The sequence below is a fragment of the Euprymna scolopes genome, chromosome 40 (genome assembly GCF_053919585.1).
Source record: "Euprymna scolopes isolate OS-2025 chromosome 40, ASM5391958v1, whole genome shotgun sequence".
In the NCBI taxonomy this organism is placed as follows: Eukaryota; Metazoa; Mollusca; class Cephalopoda; order Sepiida; family Sepiolidae; genus Euprymna; species Euprymna scolopes.
The window spans coordinates 16,256,387-16,279,444 of NC_136521.1; the positions used below are offsets into that span (position 1 = coordinate 16,256,387).

Genomic DNA, 23,058 nt, shown 5'->3' on the forward strand with positions numbered 1-23,058 from the left:
GTTTTGCGGCATGTTTTTCTAAGTTTAACACAGAATCTTCTTGCACATCATACAGCTAAAAGGTCTGCACGTACAGATTGCATTTTGGGAATTCACCAGCTGTGACCATCAGGCTTTAATAGGATGTATCCCAATCACTGCTGTAGCTGTTTATTTGAACTTGGAATCATGAAAATTGGTCAATCATCTCATCAGCTGTATAGCAATGACACATTGAATTTTCAAGTGTCTATAACAATTTTTAATGGCTGTACAAAAAGTCTGGAAATTTATCGAAGGTACCTCGTAGTGGCGATTTCGGAAGTAAAATAAAATATGACTTAGGTGCTATGACCAAGAATCGAAACCTAAACGATCTTGTCATAATTATTTATTCCAAGAAGCAAGCAAGAAGGACGCTCGGACGGTCAATATAATTTCATAATTATTAAGATCATACAGAGTAGCAGGATCCGTAGAAATTACATGCCATACACAGATATTTTGATAAAGGTGATATTTTTCTGAACAGACCATAAAATAAGGTTTTTAGTAAAGAATAAAATACACATTGGAATTAATTATTAGGGTGAGTATTATTTATAAATTTATTTTTATTGTGGACCATTATCCTAATCTTTTCTTAATTGTTGTTTCACGGCATTTCGGCCAACTATGTAGCAATTATGAGTTTATGGTAATTTCTATGAAAAATGGTGTCTATTGCCTTTTAAATATAGAAATAACCCAAATGAGATAAATGTATAAGTACTAAAATAACTTAGAAAGTAATAGTGTGCTACATAGTTAAATACGAATAATAAAACTACATTGTAAGAGACAATATTGAAGTAAATCCTTCATTCCAGCTAGTTTTGGCAGACAATTTTTATTTTTTCCTGTTTCGTTCGAATGCTCCCTATTTTTTACGTAAGATTTCGTTAATTTCTTTCTTCTGTGAAGAACTACTGCACGTCGAAATTACTACTAGTTTCTTTCTCATAGCAATTCAACAATAATCATATATTATTATCATATTTACATTAAAAAATAAAGCTCCATTAAACGGATTTTTAAATTTTAGTTTTGCTTCGAGTTTATCGTATCAGCAGCAAGAAAAATTAAGGTTAACAAAACTTTAATAACGTTTTTGGAATTAAACACCATTTTTATTCCAATTTCGATACCACTTAAAGTTCCAATTTTTACGCTTCTAGATTCGGATTGCAGTTAATCATATCAATAATGTATTATATATAATAATTGCAACGTCTTGTCAGACGAGTGCTACTCCCTCAGACATTTAAAATCCATGAGCCCAAATACCTGAGGGAGTATCTATACAAAGATGATGTTACAGAGTCTTAGCTTTGTACGACAGCTAAGTCTCTCTCTCGGTTCAAAATGTTGAGATCCAGCAACAAGCAAGAGCAAGATAGCCAGCAACAAATTAAACTGCAGATCAGCTTAATGCGGGTACTGCTCTTCCGCTTTATGGTTTTTAAATCAGAGATTTGCTTCTCCTAGAAAGGTTGCCTTCACCACGGCTTACGGGAGCCCTCTCCACCCCAATAAACATATACAAACACACAAATATACACGGTGCTAGTTGGCCGTTGACCCAGAAAAAGAGTTCATTCGACCTTTGGAAGGTCTTGTTTTTAATCCTTCAGGGAGACTAGCCGCCCTCCTCACTAAACAAGTTTGGTGGGGGAACAGTTTAGTCGCCGGTGTATATATATATATATATATATATATATATATATATATATATATATATATATAACTGTATAACGGTGTTATATATATATATATATATATATATATATATATATATATATATATATAACTGTATAACGGTGTGTATATATATATATATAACTACTTAATTTACTCACATAAAATTAATATACGAAAGTATAGATTTATGCGTAAACTTTAAGTATGTACTTCAAAAGTGCTCAATACGTAGTTAGAGCTTGGATGTCAAAACCCGATACTATGACCACAAAAGTACATTCATCAATAAAAAACACCGTATGAAAACAACACTAGCGAATAAATACTGGGAACTCAAAGAAAGCGGACATTCTAATATTATTGCCGTGGGTTTCAAAATTGGTCTTTGTAAAACAATATTTCCTGAATGTGACCTTCTTAAAATCAGTTTTGAATTTAAATATCGTAGTTGGCACATTTTCTTCAAAGCATAGCGTACGGACTAAGGAAGGCACAAGCAGAATATTATATAGATTCGTGATTGACTGATGTACGAAACGCCGTGGTATTTCCACGGGGCTTAATAGTTTATTCTTTAATATGATTCAGAACACAGTGTAAACGAGTAATTCTACTACTATTTCCTGTGCGTGTTTCGATTTAAAAGTACACGAACGAATAATTAAAGGAAAATGGATAAATATAAACAATTGAAGTGAAAAAGTCCATTTTCTAATCTCACTTTAGCCATTCTTTTCTTTGAGCGTCGTCTAAAAAATAAGTAACCTTCCAATGAGCCATTCTTTTCTTTGAGCCTCGATTAAAACTAAGTACAGTTCAACTAACGAACGGATCAACGTAACACAGGTATTAGAAATTGCCTGGCTTTAAAGAGGCCCGTCCTTTTATTTGAAATGACTCCATTCAGAAGGATAATTACTAATGTTTTTTGGTCAATGAAAGTTTGTACTTTTCCAGTGCGTTTTACGGAATAAACATCGTTTCAAACAGGTGAACGATTTATTTCACTCTCTGCCAACCTTGCGGTTGATAATTGACGATTCATGACGTGATTAGATTTGAAGAAATCTGTATAAATTCAGGTGTGTTTCGTTGTTCGATCACATATCAGCCATACTTGTGCTTTCATTCGCTTTTAGTTCAGCTGAGACGTCTAAAACCACTCCACCATGCCTAACTACACTCTACATTACTTCAATGGCCGCGGCCGTGCCGAGTGCATGCGTATGATGTTCCATATGGCTGGCGTCAAATACATGGACAAGAGATACGAATTCTCCGATTGGGATCGTTGCAGAAATGGTAAGGAATGATCTTCAATCATGTTAATTCTAAGGATTTAACTATGGAGAACTTATGTTAATTATTTTTTTACGTATTTCTATTATTTATTTATGTTTCTTTATATTTTTAGATCTAACAATTAATCATAGCACGCTTGAATATCTCAATTAATCCGTTATATTTTTTACATATATATCCGTATACACATATGCTAATCTTAACTAAGATATTTTCTTTCGTGATAAAACAATGCCAATATGCTTCGGATTCAAATATAATTGCCGACTTTGTTAGAAATTACCGATTTCGATACAATTGCCGATTAGTATACCGATTCTAAAATACCATTCATGATTGTCTGATCTAATTGTGGACCAATCACGGTACACCGGGAGGAAGCTTCACATTCCTTCCCCGCGGTGAATCAGTCAGTAATACATCATAATCTACATTGCAGTCTATATTACTTAGTGTTTAATACACTGACTTGTATAAAATTTGAAATACAGAAGTCAGGTGTCATATTCAATTGCACTCTAAACTAAAACATTCATTTCGAACGCGCCTTTGTCATACCAAAGGGCTCACTATTGATTTTATATACCTTGTATTATTGGTTGTGCGGGGATAATGCTTGAATTTTAGTTGAAAATGAAAACGTCAACTTTCATGGTAAAGTTATACTTTAAACTGAAACATTAATTTCGAGCGTGCTTCTGTTATATAAAATAACCTTCTCTTGATTTCATATGTCGGGCTTTTTCAGTTTTGTGTGGTAATAAAACTTCTTAAATGCGCTTGTGATGTCAGGCTGTGTAAGGTGTTAACTTTGGTCAAAATCACATGTTACTTGCAGCATCTAATTATTTAGATTATTAATTTTCGATATTTATCAAAGACATTCCGATACCAAACCTATCCAAAAACACTGCCAGGTACATAAAGTATCTTCATAAAATATTTAATGAAATCAACAGTCGTTCTCGAGTTCACACAGAACGAACTCACACAGACACAGACAACATTCTTTATATATATATATATATATATATATATATATATATATATATATATATATATACATATATATTGTTTTTAAAATATAATTATCAACTGACAAATTTTTCGTCATCTACGACTCATCAGAGTGGCTGAATTTAGGGAAATTCGATATATATATATATATATATATATATATATATATATATATATAGAGAGAGAGAGAGAGAGATAGAGAGAGATAGAGAGTGATAGATAGATAAAGATATATATATCAAATGAAATATGAGGAAAAATATGTAATTTTTTTCTTCTTATTTTCCCTTTTTAGTTCTCTTTATTTTGCTGATGATAAAGTTATATATAATTTGTATCTCTTATCTTTACTGTATACACACACACACACACACACACACATATATATATATAGATAGATAGATAGATTAATAGATAGATAGATCGATACATATGTACATATATGTGTATGCATATACGTATATGTATATATATGTGTGTGTTTGTGTATGTGCGTGTTGAAAATTAATATATTATCTTAGATCCTTTTGTGATAAGAGCTGCTACACCAGAGAGAATTAATATGATAAATTCCCCAGCATTTGGTATATAATCGTTGTCTTCTTTTTTCTTTCAGATTTCCCCTGTAATTACCTGCCCTGTCTGGAGATGGACGGTGGTATGAGGATGCCTGAGACCATGGCCATTTGCAGGTATTTGGCCAGGGAATTTGGTGAGTTACATTCGACTTAGACGCCAGAAGGTTATACATATATGCACTTAGATTTATAGTATAGTCACTTGGCACACTGAGTTTCATTAGTTCATTAAAGTTACGCGATAAGCCTTTCGTTTCTGTTAGTCCTTGTACTGAAGGTTTTTCATTCCTTGTTTGAAGCGATTTTTATTACAAAAGGAACACGCATGCTGTGAATGGCTATTAATTGGACTGTTGTGTTTATTAATTAAAACTAATAATAATGTATTCAGTTTTTCAAGAAATAAAAATTATTGTACAGTTGACGAGAACTAACTTGATATCGTCGTTGGCAGAACTCGGATAGGAATATACATTTTTCTCATTAAGATTGAGCCAGCTCCCGTTACGAAAGATTTTAGGTGATACCTCCGTCGACCAATCACAAATGGGTACGTTTCCAACCCGTTTTCCCTGACCAGCAAGAACAACAGGCATCACTTCTAGATCTGTTTCTGACCACAGTTCCTGATGATTTTATAACAAATGCTGACAGCCCACTCGGGAACGCTGATTATGCAGTGATAATGATCGAAATCACTTTAAACTCTATACCCAGAACTGAAGAGTCAGTACACAAAATAGCGAGATATTATAAAAACGCTTACTGGGAAGCCATCAGAGATCTTATCAGAGATGCCCCATGGGGAAATAGTTTTCTCTTCCTGCTGAACAGTGAGCAAATAAGACAACTGAATGGTTCAAAACGGCAATTGAAGCATATGTTCCCATGCGGAAATTTTTTAGCAAGCCCCACTCTCCCCAATGATTCATTTCTACTTAAAAATTGATGATAAAGATTTTCTCAAATCTCCATACCCTGTATATCAAATTCCGAGCCTGTAGACTGATAATTGACAGAGTTATTGTGTAGGGAAATGTACACAGACAGACACAGACAGACAGACAGACACTTATATACACACACACACACACACACACACACACATATATATATATATATATATATATATATATATATATATATAAATATATATATATATATATATATACTAGTATTTTAGCCCGGCGTTGCTCGGGTGTTTTGATGTGTCTGTTGAGCAAAAAATAAAAAATAAAAAATGTGGTAGTAGAAAAGCAGGCTCGAATCCGTGCGATAAAGGAGGGAAAGAACGGAGGGAAATACTGAGGTTTTTGCTGTTACGACCACCACCAAACCGGAAGTGACTTATGCTTAAATTCAGGCTAGACAATCCAAAGGAGAGGATGACTTTCAAAAATATCGGTGAAAAAGGCGACTCCCCCTATAGAAAAGTGCCCAGTTAAAGGTGAAGATATTATTATTTTCAGCAACTTTTTTGATATCTGTCGTCTGAAACGTTAAAAACGATACTTATCTTGGTAAAAGCCGTCGATTCTGTCAAAGGTTTTAGGCAGACATTCAAACATACATACTTACATACATTTATGTATTGGTAGCTAAAAGTTTCCGACCCAAACCAATTAAAAAGCGTGCCCTATCTCTGAATATCCTTTATATAAAATTCAAATGCTTAGACAAGAAATTGTCTGAGTAATTTGGTAGAGACTGCAGAGGGCAATTGTTTTTAAAATTTGACCCCTATTATGACCCCTAAACATTTATTGTTTTGGGCTCAAATCATATTATCATGTTAGATCCATGTCCAAGGCGTCTAAATCTAAAATTTCAATTGCCGGAGGAGTTTGGTAGAGTTCTCAAAGGTCAAATTGTTGAGCTTTGACTTTTTAATAGCCAAATTCCTGTCCGAAAACCGATCACAAAGATTTTCCCAAATCTCAGTACCCTGTATATCAAATTTCGAGTCTGTAGACTAAAAATGGACAGAGTTATTGCGTAGAGAAATGTGCACACAGACAGACACAGACACACACAGATACACAGACACGTTCACTTTTACATATATATATATATATATATGTATATATATGTATATATATATATATATATATATATATATATATATATATATATATATATATAATGTACAAAGAGACTCAAATTTAATTAATAGAGAATTTACTATAATTGAGCTTAAGGATAGATTGTTTTTATCTTAGAAGGAGTATATTCAGCAAGCATTTAACATTGGCAAGTGTTTATTTCTTTACCTTGAAAAAATTTAAGCTCCTTAGATCCAGTGTCACCATGCATTCTCTCGAGCGATTTGGAACATAGTTTGAAGTAATTCTAATCAATGATATCTCTCTATTTTTAGGATTCTATCCCAAAAGCAGCATGGACATGTTCAGGTGTGACTACATCTGCGATTGCTTCTATGAAATCATGGATGATTATATGAGGTACTTCCACTGGAAAAACGGACGCTTCAGGGTGAGTTACTTGTTTTCAAACTGTTATACATATAAATGTTTGAGATTATGTTGCATTTAGAGGGTAACTTGACATTAGGCTGTCTAAAAATACGGTTACTAACAAGCCGTATTTTCTAGTGTATGTTCTGTGCATGGGACTATTAAAACATGCATATTTTAATTTAATGAATAAACCGATTCGAAAGATAAAAAAGGGAAAAGTTTCATTGTCATGATTATTTGATATTTTTAATAGTATACAGCATAATCACGTTTACACATTGGTTCTAGTAAGATCACCGAAGTTAAGCAACATTGAGCTTGGATAGTACTAAAACGGGTGACTATTTGAGAATTTTAGTTGATGTATATGCTCTTCACACATTTCGGCATTGTTTCCACTCAGTCCTGGATTTCTCCTTGCAACTGGACACAAGCAGTGACGATTCAGGAAAGGTGTGGTTGATGATTGCTCAACCTTTGCCTAACCATTACACGTGCAGATATCCTTACAGGAGGTATTCATTGTCTCTTCAAACTGAATTGAGGCATCAAATAAAAAACAGGTTTAAAGAAGCTCCTAAATATCTAATTGCATGAAAATAGGTTAAAACTAAAAGAAAGTACTATGTTAATAGTTGTTGTTTTCGAATTTTAGTCTTACAATCTTTTAGCCTAAATACTTTGGATGTTAGAAAAATATAAGACTAAGAATTTCAATTAAAATCAAGCTTCTTGAAATAGTTAAAATATTTATTAGATAAATTCGATTGAATAATCGGTTAATCAGTCTAAGAGTAACTATTGTGCATACAGATATATAAACATATTTACATGCGGGGCATAATATACACTGATATATGCACATATGTTATATATAAAACAATATATACGTATATTTATTTATTTGCGGACTGTTATCTTGAATTTAATAGTTGTTTCACGACATTTCGGTCAACTATTCGTCTGCTCTTTGTCAGGTTTGCCACCTTACATAAGCCAGAGGAATAGCAGTGAACACCACCTATTATAATATGGATAACAGTCCGCAAATTTATAAATATACAAATTAATCATCACACAAGATTCCAAAAGTAAAATAATATATATATATATATATATATATATATATATATATATATATATATATATATAACTACTTAATTTACTCACATAAAATTAATATACGAAAGTATAAATCTATGCGTAAACTTTATGTATTTACTTCAAAAGTGCTCAATGCGTAGGTAGAGCTAGTTAGTTAGTTATAAAATATATACGGCGATTAAACTACACTGAATATTCCGCGTTTCATCCACTTAAGGATTCTTCAGGCTTATGCGCATAAGCCCGAAGAATCCTAAAGTGGATGAAACGTGGAATATTCAGTGTAGCTTAATCTCCATATATATTTTATAATTAACTAACTATATATATATATATATATATATATATATAGTCTGTATATTATACAAACCTTATTGGTTACAAAGGTATATACATGTTTCAGTGCAATCTCAAGTCAAAGAGGCAACCTCATCAGGCCAAAAAGTGAACGATATTTAAACGAGAGTCAAGGTTGCACTTGTTTTTTTCTAAAATATAGTTGGGTGTTGCTTACGCTCTAAAAGAAAGGGAGTGTACAGTTTGGTAATGTGGAAAGTAGATGTTTTGGAGGGAGGTGTGGTGAATAAAGGGAGTATATTTACAGTAAGACACGAAGTTTATCGGTATTTAGTGAGGATGATTGAATGATCCACGCTTCTAATACTTTTATTCTCGTCTAAATCAGTGAAATCGCTCATTTCTTAAAACCAAATCGATTGATTGACTGTTTTAGTCGGAAACTTATTGCGGTGCAACGGGAGGAAGTTTCACCTGCCTCCTAAGTCATTAATCCACAATACGTAAAGTCTACATTGCATTATGGAAAATCTACTATTGATTTTTTTTTAATTTTTTATATAATGGCATGAATTAAAGTTCATAATGCAAAAGTCATATAGCATGGTTCAATTGTGCTCTAAACATAAATAATTGATTTCGAACGCGCCCCTCTCTTATGAAAGAAATTATTGTTGATTTTTATTTCGCTTGTGCTGTCATAAAATTTTTTAAATGCACTTGTGACATTAACTTCGGTCATTATTGGACTATTTTTTCTTTAATCAGTTTTTTTTTTTACTATTGAATTTCGGTAGATATCCGATCCAAAGCCTAATTTAGAACATTCCTAGACACATTAAGTATATTTGTTGCGAAATTTAAAGAAAAAATTGACACAACCATTTTGGAGTCCATAGAGAACAAATTTTAATACACACAGACAAAGAGCCTTTTATATATAAGTATTAATGTAGAGATATAGCTAATTTCATCATAATTTATATGCAAGAGAGTCCGTCATATTGTTGCGCTTTTATATACTTCAGTACAACTGGATGGAAGGTGGCATGATGGGATCGAATATGGGATCCAGTGGAATGATGATGGGTTCCAACATGGGATCCAGTGGAATGATGATGGGTTCCAACATGGGATCCAGTGGTATGATGATGGGATCCAACATGGGATGTGGAGATATGATGGGATCTGGTGGAATGATGGGATCTGGTGGAATGATGGGATCTGGTGGAATGATGGGATCCGGTGACATGAACTGCAACTATGACGTAAGTATCTCTAACCTTTCCAACGTCTCTGCCAATTGGTAAGATTAGATTGAATGTGTTTATACAGATGTCACAATTGACCTCTTTTAAAAGTGTTTAACCCGAAAGTGTCATTAGGGACAGGCGAACTTAGTATTTCTTGAGTGCTGTTTAAAACAGTATCTCTCAAAATTTAGACCGTTGTAGAGTCCATTATATTATCAAATATTTTTTTCGGATACTTACAAGTTATTTACAGAAACCTGGAACCAGAATAAACGTGCTGTTTCATTTGGATCCCATGTGTAACATCGACGTCATTAATGCACTCAGTGAGTCGATCTTTTTGTAGTTATCTGGGGAAAAGTGCTTCTCGAATTTTAGGTCTTGGAGACCAAGGATTAATTTTCAATTTCTGACACATATTTAATTAAATATTTTTGGTCCCCCCGACAAAAAAAAGGATGGGCCTGTAAATGCACCCTTGTCTGTTCGTCTGTTCGTCCGTTCGTCTGTCCGAACTTTTCTCAATAATTGCGCCTTGGAATTTTTTAAAACTTTGAACAAACATTAAACATGATATGAGTAAAAAAAAAAGTAACAGAATGGATTTTCCGGGAAAACTCCAGTAGCCCGCCATAGGGGTGCCTTTCGGGTTAAAATGTCTAAAATTTACAATTTTGTGCTAATTAAATAAAATTGATGCCCTGGTATTTTTATAAAACTTTCTGAAAAGTTGTAAGTAACTGATTTCTATATAATTTCGTTTGTCTACACTTCGCGATAACTCCTAGGTGTGCCCAGAGTCTATTAAGGGCTAATAAAAACACTCAATTTTCGGGACTATTTTACCATTTGTTCATTTTCACCAGGATTTGCCGTCCCCTGGGGACATTTTGGCTAAATGGGGGGGGATGCTGAACTTAGTGATTTTTTAACCTCGTCTACTGTGCACTCGCTGGAGACCATGCACGCTTCACTTTTTTTACTACGAACTAATCTAAATTGTAGAGTATACGTGTGTGTGTTCGACTCCTGGTATAGTCAGCCAAGTTGATAAGCCATGTTACGGTGAAACACGAGTACACAGATGACTGTTTTATAACAAAAATAAATAAAAAATATATTTGTTTCTTTACGTCTAAAAATATAGGCGATCGTTCGAATCGAAGGCAAGACTACTTCACTCTAGTCACTAGGAGAAAGCAGCCTTGAAATACCTCCCGTACCAGCAAAATAGCTTGCAATCATCCAAAGAACGTACGCTATCTACTGTGGCGCAGGACCACAACCTTTAAGTCTTCTATTATATAAATCTCACATATCTGCTTAAATGTATGTATGTATGCCTAAAACTTGCTGTTCATTTGGATTTTTCGTCTGATTCTATGTATATTTAGTTGTAAATAATGTGTGAAGTTCGTCATCATTGTCTGCCTTCGGGACGTGAGTTTTTGTGTACAAACATTTTCTTTAAAAAAAAAAAAAAAAACCCAAAAAACTCCAGCCGTTTTACACGCTGTTCTGTTTATTTGGATTTTTCGTCTGATTCTATGTATATTTAGTTGTAAATAATGTGTGAAGTTCGTCATCATTGTCTGCATTCAGGACGTGAGTTTTTGTGTAAAAGCATTTTAATAAAAAAAAAGGAAAAAGAAAATAAAAGGAAATGGATAAAAGAAGGAGAAAGAAAAAAAAACAAAGACAAGAAAAAGAAAAGAAACTCCAGCCGTTTGAAACGCTGTTCTATTCATTTGGATTTTTCGTATGATTCTTTGTATATTTAGTTTGTTTCGGATATTTTTTTTGTCAGACTCATTGAATTATACGCATCACCTTTGTCCTGATCATTGAGTATATATGAAGGAAGGCTCCTTCCTGTGTATTTTACATGTATGTGCATATGTACGTGTGTGTATTCATATGTACGTACATGCTTATAATGTGTGCCTCTATGTGTGTAAGTTTGCATGTGTATGTACATGCATATGTATGTTTGTACGCATTCTGTGTGTGTGTAATGTCTGTGTGCATGCATATGTTTATTTCCATGTGTATGTAGGGGTGGAGAGGGCTCACGTAAGCCGTAGTGAAGGCAACCCCAGTAGGAGAAGCAAATCTCTGATTTAAAAAACCATAAAGCGAGAGATCAGTACCTGCATTAAGCTGGTCTGCAGTTTAACTTGTTGCTGGATATCTTGCTCTTGCTTGTTGCTGGATCTCAACATTTTGAACCGAGAGAGAGAGATTAAGCTGTCGTACAAAGCTAAATCTCTGTAACATCATCTTTGTATGGATACTCCCTTAGGCATTTCTCTATAAAAAATAGTCCAATAGCAATGGAAAAGTTGTAACGCGTGTAGGCTTGAAATGCTGGAAGCATGTAATAATTGATCTGCCATCATTATATGTATTCGTGCGTGTATGTACGTATATGTGTGCGTATGTTTATATATGTACATGTGTATGTATATGCATATATATATGTGTATATGTATGTATATATGTATATATGTTTGTGTGTTTGTATGTATATATGTATATATATGTTTGTCTGTGTATGTATGGATATGTATGTGTATCTATGCATATGTGTATGTTTGTGTATAAATACATAGATATTTATGTATATGTATATGTATATATAGTTAAGTGTATGTGTATATGTGCATATATGTGTACGTATTTGTGTGTGTATATGTATGTATATGTGTGGTTGTATATGTGTGTATATATGCGTATGTATTTATGTATGTATGCATGTGTGTATATATATATGTATTATTTATGTATCTATATATATGTATATATGTGTGTATGTTTATGAATATATGTGTGTATATGTGTGTGTATGCGTGTACGTGTATATATATGCATATATAGCAATGACCGTCTTCAGTGTCATGTCTGCCTGAGTGTGCGAATTCGCCGGTACCACTAAAAAAAAAGTCATGTTAGGGCTTATGGACTTAAAGTGTCTGAGGGAGTGACACTCATCTGAAAAGACGTTGCAACAGATTTTCACGAGATCGATATCGTTTTAAAGTCGACCCTTCCGAGGACAAATATCGACAAAATTGCTTAAAAACATTAATTTTTTTCACCCTTAACTGGACATAATTTTTTTATTGGACGGAGTCGCTTTTTTTCGTCGATATTTTCCAAAGTCGCCCCCTTTTTTCGATTTACTAGCCTTTATTTCGGTTTGGCGATGGACGCAACGGCAAAGACCACGTTTTTTTTCACGCTCTTTTCCTCCTTCGCGGTACGGGTTCGAGCCAGCCTGCCTACTGCCATTTTTTTTTGTTTGCTAAACACACACCTATTCAGTCTTTTGTACACTAATTATATTAATTTGTGAAATGTTTTTGTACATTTTGCAGAAGAAAATCATGGGGTTCTTTACTTTAGCTTTAATTCCGTCCCTTTATATTTCCTACATGGATAATGAAAACGTGTTTAGTGTTGTTGGCTCAATTATTAGAGTTGTCTCCCTTCTTTGATCAGGGTTCAATTATCACGTTATATTTATTTGCAAGTAAAATTTAATCCACAAAATAAATGTAGTAATATTGAAAATCATATGAGAGTCATTTCGTTATCTGTTTTTTATTCATATCTATCGATACATGTACGGTCATTGTTTGTTTTTTGTCTATTTTTACCAGAACTACATGTATTGGCGATACATGAACAGCTTCAACAGGATCATGCCTTTCATGGAGAGGAGTCTGTGCATGCGCAATGGCGGCAGCCATTACTTCATGGGTGAAAAAGTACGTATTAAATTAATAATTGCTTATGTTTAATTAGTTTATCTTCATATAGTAAACATGTTAAGTTCGAATTAATACTTCGCATGACGATAATGGTATCGTTCGATGCGAGAACGACTAAAAACATGTACGAAGCTGACAAAAAAATTTGATACACCTCTTGTTTCTTTTTTTACTAGACATTAATTCCTGTTGAACTCTGGCATCTCATTTAAAGAATTATTTTTGAATAACTAAGATGATGTTAGTTTATTATTATTATTATTAGTATTATTATTATTATTATTATTATTATTATTATTATTATTATTGGCTCAAAAGGAGCTTTCACACATGTTATCAAACATCTCATTGATGTTCCCTGGAAGCTGAGTGACAAAAATTCAGATTTTCCAGTACTCTCCATCCCTTTCGATAACATTTTCTCCTTATTGGGGGCGGATTTAGGTGGGTTCGGGCATGTTAAACACAGGATTCACACCACAAAACGAGCTACAATGAGTTGAAAGCAACCTTTGAAAGAAGATGTGTCAACATACAAATTGAACTGATTAGGAACGTTTTCGATTCAATCAGTGAGCGTTGCCATCTGTTCATGAACCACAATGGCCAATAATTTGAACACTTTCGATAATAAGCTAATTTCTTTATTTGTTCCCAGTCGGCATAATCATGTTGACACATTGGTTTTCGTCAGATCACCGAAGTTAAGTGTTGTGGAGACGCCTATTAATTAACATAGCGGGTGAGTGAGATATATAAAGGTATTAATCACCAATACCGGAGGAGTCCAGCAACGACCGTCAAATAGGCAAGACGCCTATGTTGCCTCCAGTAAGATATGCAACATGCCACCTGCCGCAATATCTCCAACTGAAGTATATCTGAAGACATGTAAATGTGTATATAACTTTTATGCCTAATATATTATTGTATACCTTTACTTTCCGTGTTCTTGTTAATTATCTGTGTAGATACAACATTAAGCAACTGACTCGTATCAGATGGGTACCATTTGGGAATTCTAGGCGCTGTATGTGCTTTTCGCTTATCTCTGCATTGTTTCCAGTCGTCCTGAACCTCCACTTTTCACTGGTATTCAACGATGTCGACTTGGGAGAGATGTAGTTGAAGATTGCGCAATTATTGCCGCAAAACATTTCAGTGGGTATCCATAGTCTGTAAAAACTGAAGGAAACCTTGTTTTTGTTCACAGTATTTTTATGTATATATTTTTTCTTTCTTATATTAAATGTTGGTTTTATGGTCAATTGAAGAGTGTACACATTTTATTGAGACACCTTATATTTCAACCTATCAATTTTTAGTTCGATATGTCGGTCGTCTTGTACATCTACACAAAGATGAACATCTAAACAAGAGCGTACATCTAAACATTTAGAATAGGTTTAAGGCTTTTAAAATTCGTGCTATAATTGTCCTCAAAGCTCAAAACCGCAGCGCAATGAATAAAGTACTAAATAATTAAGTTCTCAGTAGGAGAAGGGTCAGTAATCACTTCAAGTGATACTAAAGTATAGTTTCACATTACTTCAGACCGAACGGACGAGATCATGTTACTTTGCTGAAGGTAAAATAAACGACTTTGTTCCAAATTCTATAAAGATTTTCCAGTTTGGCCTTAAAAAGATCGAAAATTACATCGGGCGAACGCTGAATATGAGGACAATAGACCAAATAGTCTAAATAATACATAAAGTTACATCATTTCTGGATATCATTAATTGTTTAACAACTTGGAAATGTCGTCAATATTTCAACTAATAAATCTGTAATTTAATTTGATACTTTTTTTACAAAGAAGTCACCACTTATCAAGGCCCAGAGGCCACTCAAGTATAAACGTTAAAGAGTGAACAGTAGTCAATTGGACTATATAGTAATAGTAGTATAGTAGTGGAAATTAGATTACTTAAGGGGGACAGTTAATCAAGAACTTGTTCATGTTTACTTGAAGACAACCTAATGATATTCATTTTTTCATATTTACAGATGACGTGGTGTGACATGATGTTCTATTGTTGTATGGAGAGCATGTTCATGCAGAACCAGTCGATGTTTAGTAGCTATCCCAAAATGATGGCTCTCTACAACCGCATCGGATCTTATCCCAAGATTGCCAGTTACCTGAAGAGCCGTTGCATGACCAACTGGTAAAAAAACGGAATTGGTTTTCGTGGAAGATATTTGTCATTTTCATCAAATTATTAAAATCTGAACATCGCGATTATTAAATGAGATGGAAGCCTTGTTATTTTCAGAAATAAAATACAAACATCTTTATGGCTGTAACAATATCGAATAAATGAAATATTTTGTTTAATTTAACTTTGATTTTATTATTATTATTATTATTATTATTATTATTATTATTATTATTATTATTATTATTATTATTATTATTATTATCATTATAATGCCTAATGCTGTTGCCTTAAATCATTTTTACAATGCTTGTATCATTTTTCCAGCTGGGAATAGGGCATCCTATCGACTGCCAAACATTATTTTGCTATCTCATATATTCCTAAGAGATGTTCTATAAGATGATATCCTAAAGGTCCTTTTAAGTTCAGAATCTTAAAATAATCTCTCGGTTGAAACGTATGAAGTACTGAATTAAAGCCTGGCTTTTGGTATATGAAGTGGATAGGAATTTAAATTCGTCGAATAGAGGAAAAGTAACAGTCCCCCCCTTACACATGTTTATCCAGTGTTCGCACTCTGAGTGCAACTCCCTGCTTTTTAGGGACTAATGAATTGCCTTTATATGTGCAAGTAGACGTGTTTGTCTATATGTCTGTAGTATAAATTACAAACAGGAATTTGAGGAATGCTTATTAATTGATGTCTAATACTAATAATGGAGAAAATTTAATAATTGTAAAACAAATGCATGTACAATGGCTTATTCTATTTTTCAAGACCTACCACATGAACAGCGCCACTATGTTAAAACCCCGTATCATTTTATTTATGGCGCAGTTTATAGAGACGTTGAATCTCTACAGTTCTAGGTGAGAATTGCCTGAGGCTAGCGGTTTCAATCCTAGCCAAAACCGGCCAGAGGCTTACTTGGCCGAAACGTGGTGAGACGACAACAACTACGGAAGGCAGTATTGCACTGGATGCAGTCAGGAGATTCAGAGTTCCTATTCCGTTGCGGTTACCACCTGACGAAGGCCAGAGTAACAGTTGGCAGAAACGTCATGAAACAATTAAGAAAACAGATGAGGATAATTTTTTTTTTTAAATTACATTTTCACCCAAACAAGGCACATTGCCACTTTGGTGTAGGGGGCTACTATCAGGGGCAACAACTACTGTGGTGCTATATAGGGATTTGGGCATCAAGATGTCGGTTCACGTTACACCTGAACTTCTGCACGTCAGTACTGTTGGGGAAGCAGGGACCTGGAATGGAATTCCAAAGTCTAGCGGTTCTGGGGAAGAAACTATTGGAGTAGAAAGATCTTTTACATCTAGGGATCTCTACAGTGTGAGGGTGGGATTTAGCAGCCTGTCGGGTTTGTCGAGGGTGCTCACGTCGTTGGGGCACAAGTGATTGCAGTTCGTCAGAGCATTCACCACTAATATACTTGTAGAACAGGCAGAGGTACGCAACATTTCGTCGATGGGAGAGAGGCTGAAGCTTAGATGCCAGTTCAGGGCCTATCAGGTTTGCGACTCTCTTTTGAACCATGTCAAGAAGCGAGAGACTAGTAGCAGAGGCACCAGCCCAAATGTGACAGCAATACTCCATACATGGGCGAATAGTGGCCTTATAGAGGTACAGGATACTTTCGGGTGTTAGTAGTTGTCTAATAATAATCCGCAATAAATAAAATTAATAAATAATACTCATCTCAATAATGAATTCCAATTAAATAATATATATTTACTGTCATATAAATGTTTAAATTTAAACACAATCGAATGATAAGTTTACAAATTACAGCTATTGAGGCCAAGTGACTGTTATACATTTTCCAAACAGCGGAAAAAATGGAAGTTTTGTGTTGAAAAAAGGTAAATAAATGCTGCTTGTTCGACTTGAAAGAGAGTATTCGAAACTAACATATTAGTTTTCACTTATAAAAACGAAATGAATATACGCATGCGCAGATTAAGCACACTATGAAATTTGACCGTCACTTTTCTATTTCTATTGCAAATAAATAATAGTTGCTTTCTACATTTTAAGTATTATACGGGTGAGTCAAATGTAGGTGGACATAATTTTTAATAGGTTTATATTTGATGCAATTCTTTATTATTTTTTTGTTTTTTATTGCCCGCCTGTTTTGGATTTTTAAAGCGTTAGCTAATCATACAACTGCCTTTTATATAATAGTTTATACTAGAATCGTTGCACGGCGTTGTCCGGGTTCGAATGTGGGATACCATCATATGCAGCAGTACAACAGGGAATGTTTACTTAACTAACAGCCTTAAAACTGATACTTTAACTATTAAGCCATTGAGATAGATGTTAATACGCTGAACTAATTGTAATAATTAAGTGATGTAAATGTGCAACGTGCGAGAAAACAGGATTTAGCTCACTTAAGTAGAGTTATAAACGCAAAATATTTATTTCATGTTTATATACAAACTTTACACGTAAAAACACTTTAAATTTAAATGTAATGTGAACAGACATCTCCTTGTTCAACTTTTTACATACAGCGCGGAACAAAAATGTTGGCGTCCTAAAGAAAACAGCTTACTTAACTCATATTGAAAAATCAATTCAGATAACTTGATTATGTAATAGAGTTGACATCTATGCAATGTAGCTGTCTTCAGCCTCAATCATTTCCTCGATACGGGTCCGTAACTGGGGCATGCCTTTTCCACAAGCACCGGTGGGTGTTCAGCGAATACTCAGCGGATGACGGCGATCAGGCTGGCTTTGGTGTCGTAGGAGGTCATGTTGGTAATAGTCTTTACGTATGACCAAAGGAAGTAAGCCAGCGGGGTTAGGTCGAGGTAGGCCGTGGGCTAGTGAGAGAAAGTTACAAAGACGTAACACTCCTTCTGAAACCAAGCATGGGTGTCTATGGACTTGTAGATGGGCGACGAGTCTTGCTGCCAGACCCTGAGTCTACCAGCGGCCACCTGATAACACCGGGGGATCACCAAACTCTTCAGCAAATTCAGGTACACTTTGGTGTTTACTTTCAAGCCGATTTCGACGATATGATGTGGCATGGTGTAGCTCTCACTTTAAACCAAACCAAAGACAATAAACAGGGCCAGAAACTTCGGTTAACTGTGCACCAAAGCGTTATATTTGCATCTTGGGGAAGCTGGAAATGGCCCTTTTGTCATAACCTGGATCATTGAAGAACAGGAGTTGTACAGCGGCGCATCTCCGATCTCGCTCATTGAACATTGTGTCACTTTTATACATGATAGAAGGCTCCTATCACTCTTGGAATTTGTACACAACTGGCCAACTAGTAGATGGTCTTCAAAAAAACAAAAAAAATGATTTTCATAAAACGGCGTGCATGCATTAAATAAAGCGTGAAACGATAAAATCGTCGCCCTAGAAAAGACGAAACCATTCCATTTTAGTTTTCATGTTCAGGCACATGCTGACAATCTCAGGAATACTGAAAAAAAAACAGTTGGAAATAAGTCACACACCATCCTCTATGACTAAGTGCAGCAACGTACCAAAAACATAAAGCTATTATTCCTGACATAGTAATATGTGATAAAGAGAAAGAAGTGCAAGTTAGTGTCTTCAACGATGCTAGGTTAAACATGAATGGGGAATATAACAAAATACAAAGATCTCATGTACGACATGAAACAAACTTAGCAAAAAAAAAATATAATTTTAGTGGTTATAGAAGCAACTGGATTCATGGTAAAAAAAATCAGTAGCTACCCGGCAAATATGCCCGGTGAACCAAGTGCAAAAGAGAGTCAAGCAATTGCGGATAAAGGGGAAGTAAGAATCTTTAAAAGCCCTCTCGGTTGGAATATATGGGATAGCGATTAAATGTCTTGCATTCGGTAAAATGTCCCATCCTCATCTGTAATAGGGATGATGAGAAAATTGAAAAAAAGTTATTTTAGCATTTATATAAATCCGGGTTTATACAAAGAAAATGAGAGAGATAGTGAGAGCAGCACAGCCAGACGGTTATACAGAGAGAGAGAGAGAGAGAGAGAGAGAGAGAGAGAGAGAGAAAGAGAAAGAGAAAGAGAGGGGGATGAGAGAGATGCGAAATTTTGTTCGATACTCAATATAAAAAAAAGTCTAAGAAGTTGTTCACCTTCATTTTATTCCTGTAACACGATATTCATAGTCTAATATCCATGATATTCATAGACTGATATGCATGATATTCATAGACTGATATTAATAGGGCAATATCGAAACAAACACTTAATGGTGGCAATTTGATTATCTTCCATAAAGACATTAATTAGTTTGTCTTTTTAAATAAGTAAATATCTATATCACGTGGATAATGTTGGAAAAGTTCCAGTAGTTTCATTTTTAGAATTATACATGTGTATGTATTTTTATAAACGGTACACAAACCCAGGCATTCTCCACCATGTATAAATAAATATGACAGAAAACACTATGATACTAAAATATTTTTTAATATTGAGATTACCGCTCATCAAAAAAACAGACCACTCTCTGATATGTTTACTGAGTGTTACAAACACTGTGGTGATAGCTAATGTTTATACTTGGGTAATATTTAATTATTTAAAAAGATGAAGTAAGATGAACTTATTTATATTAGACTTGAAATATTCATCTCGGATACAGCCCCACAGTATTGCGTGCAGTAGACGGACAGTTTAAGGGGGAAAATCTTTGTTTATGGAATTTTTATTTAGTTTTAAGCATAGATAACGAGCAAAAAAATGCTAGCAGTTGTTGTTAGATGATTATCGGAAATGAAACAGAACAATCTTGAATTTAAACTATATTTTCTATTTCGCAAAATAGTTTCTTCATTCGTTCTGGACCGAATGCATATTGCTATCCTCATCACTACAGCACAGGATAAAACAAGCACTTACAGAGAATACGCGAGGTGTTCAATAAGTTTTCAGACGTTTTCGTGTGGACACTTTTATTTATAATGCTGACATGAAACTCTAGTCCCCTTCGAAGTAATTTCTCACGACTGCCATGCACTTGTTTTGTTTTTACGACAATTTATGGAAGGCGCCATAGAAATCCTCTTGTGCAAGTTTGTCAATGACTCTCATCAAAGCAGTTTTTATCTTCTCATAACGACAGCGTCTAAGCCTTTTCTTGAGCCTAGCGAATAATCAAAAGTCACGATGAGCAATGTCTGGATTGGCCTTTGGGACAAGATCAAAGTGTAGTATCTGTTCCGGCAGATACTGCAGGCTATGACTAGCTATGACTAGCTATGACTAGCAAAGACCAGATGTGGGGGCAACCCCACATGCCTGACCTTTAACCAGCTCCCATTTCCCACCTCTCGGGAGCTGGTCCCCTTTTTCCCTTCCCCCTCCCTTCACTCCTCACATTAAAAATTGGCCTTGTGCCGGCAGATACTGCAAGCAAAGACCATATGTGGGGGCAACTCCACATATAAGACCTTGGTCAATGTAGGGGCAACCCTTCATACCAATTGTCACTATCCAGCTCCCCTACTCCCCAGGGAGTTGGTCCCCATTTCCCCTACACTCCTCACTTTAAAAATCGGCCTTGTGCCTAATTTGCTCGGTGGGGGAGCAAATAAATACCATCTGTTCTTCAGATGCTGCACTTCAATTTCTTGTTCACTGTCAGTGGAGGAGAAATCCTTCACGACTGAGACAATTTTTATTTTTGTTCCTTTTCTCCACGTTAAAAAACGACCCTGGTGTCTAACTTTGTCCCGTGGGGACGCATTGTAAATAGGAACAACGTCTTTCTTTCTGATCTGATCAGGGCATCCTTAGGACAAAATTAGTGCAAATCTCCCGCATCTCCAGTTCTTCGCGAATAATTTTGTCTACAGTTCCCACACTGACATCAAACTATGCACTCTGTAGACATATGACTGTCTTTATCCATGAAATGTTTTATTTGGCCAATTTACTGTGGTGTTCTGACTTCTTTACTCCTCCTACACCTCTCATCATCACTCACATACCACCTGCCTTCCTTGAATCTTTTATTCCACTCAAAGACTGTTGCGCGATTTATGCAAGATAATCCAAAAGCAGTCTGAATCATTTCATTCGTTTCTGCGTCATTTAATCCAATTTTTAGAAAGAATTTTATTGCATATCCTTCTTCTAAATGTCCTCATGTGCAGATTGCGTTTTTAAAATTCACCAGCTGTGACAATCAGTAGGATGTATTCCAATTCCTGTTGTAGTTGCTCATTCAAATATGTAATATACAAATAAGAAATTTCATGGATAAGGATAGTGGTGTGTCTACAGAGACAGGAAATACATAGTTTTATGTCAGTGTGGGAACTGTACACACAATTATTCCCGAGGAACTGAAGAGGCGAAGGATTTGCGCGAAGTTTCTTTCAACGGTGTTCAGAGAAGATCAGAAAGAAAGACGTTGTCATGTGCATCAAGAAAGTTTCTCGTCTTCCCTATAGTCCAGTCCTTGCTCCCCGTTACTTTTGGTTATTCCCTAATCCCAAGGAAAACCTCAGAGGCAGTCGTTATAAAACAAGCGAAATTGAAACTCTTATACAAAAAGAGTTTCATGGTGCCTTTCAGAAGCTGTTGGAACGATAAAATAAGTGTAGCCGTACGAGATTACTTTGTAGCGGGCTAGAGTTTCATGTTTGTACTATACATAAAAGTGATCATACGAATAATGCCTGGAAACTTATTGAAGGCACTTTTTTAATTATCAAAATCTAATAAAAAATTTTTCGTCCATACAATTATGCAGTGACTATTTTAATGCAAAAAAGCTTTAAAAAAAGCTAAAACCTTACCTGCTGATGTTTGATTGTTGCTTTTGTCGACTTTTACCTGCTGCTGGATACTCATCTTACTGCCGATAAATACTTCTGAATAAAGCGGTTGATCTATGTTTCGTTCAGTGTTACATATTGACAGAAATATTTATTTTTCTTTGGGTTGAAGCAGTTGAAACTAGGCCCTGAGTAATCGACGTTTCATTATTTTTAACCGACTGAGCAAATACGTTGTTTATCCTTATCTCAACGAGGAAGGAAAGTTATCTGACGCAAAGGTCAGAAAGTGTGGTTTAAAAGCCAGCGCTCTCTCCAAAACCGCCTCAGCAGTTGCATCGGCATGCCCGGTAGGGCGTCTCTGGCTATTCCCAATAAACTAACCATCTATTAAGAGCGAGGCTGCAAAGTCTTGAAGGGTCAGACTGCACAGGACTGGAGGCATACCTCAGTTAAGAAAGAACAAACCATCTCAACAATAGACTAAATATTTGCAAATAATAATAAATAATACTAAACTTCATTTTAATATCCTTTAGTTCAGAAACTTTAATTTATGGCCGGCCAAAATGAGT

At 35.0% G+C, this 23,058-nt stretch overlaps 1 protein-coding gene across 1 annotated transcript; it reads left to right on the forward strand.

Moving 5' to 3' along the window:
- Positions 1-2,888: 2,888 nt before the first annotated feature.
- On the forward strand, positions 2,889-15,814 carry LOC145265751 (S-crystallin SL20-1-like). Its single transcript, XM_080121804.1, has 7 exons — positions 2,889-3,021; positions 4,655-4,750; positions 6,994-7,109; positions 9,523-9,568; positions 9,671-9,762; positions 13,410-13,517; positions 15,531-15,814. The coding sequence occupies exons 1-7, from the start codon at positions 2,889-2,891 to the stop codon at positions 15,693-15,695; spliced, it is 756 nt and encodes a 251-aa protein (XP_079977930.1). The 3' UTR covers positions 15,696-15,814.
- The last annotated feature ends 7,244 nt before the right edge of the window (positions 15,815-23,058 follow it).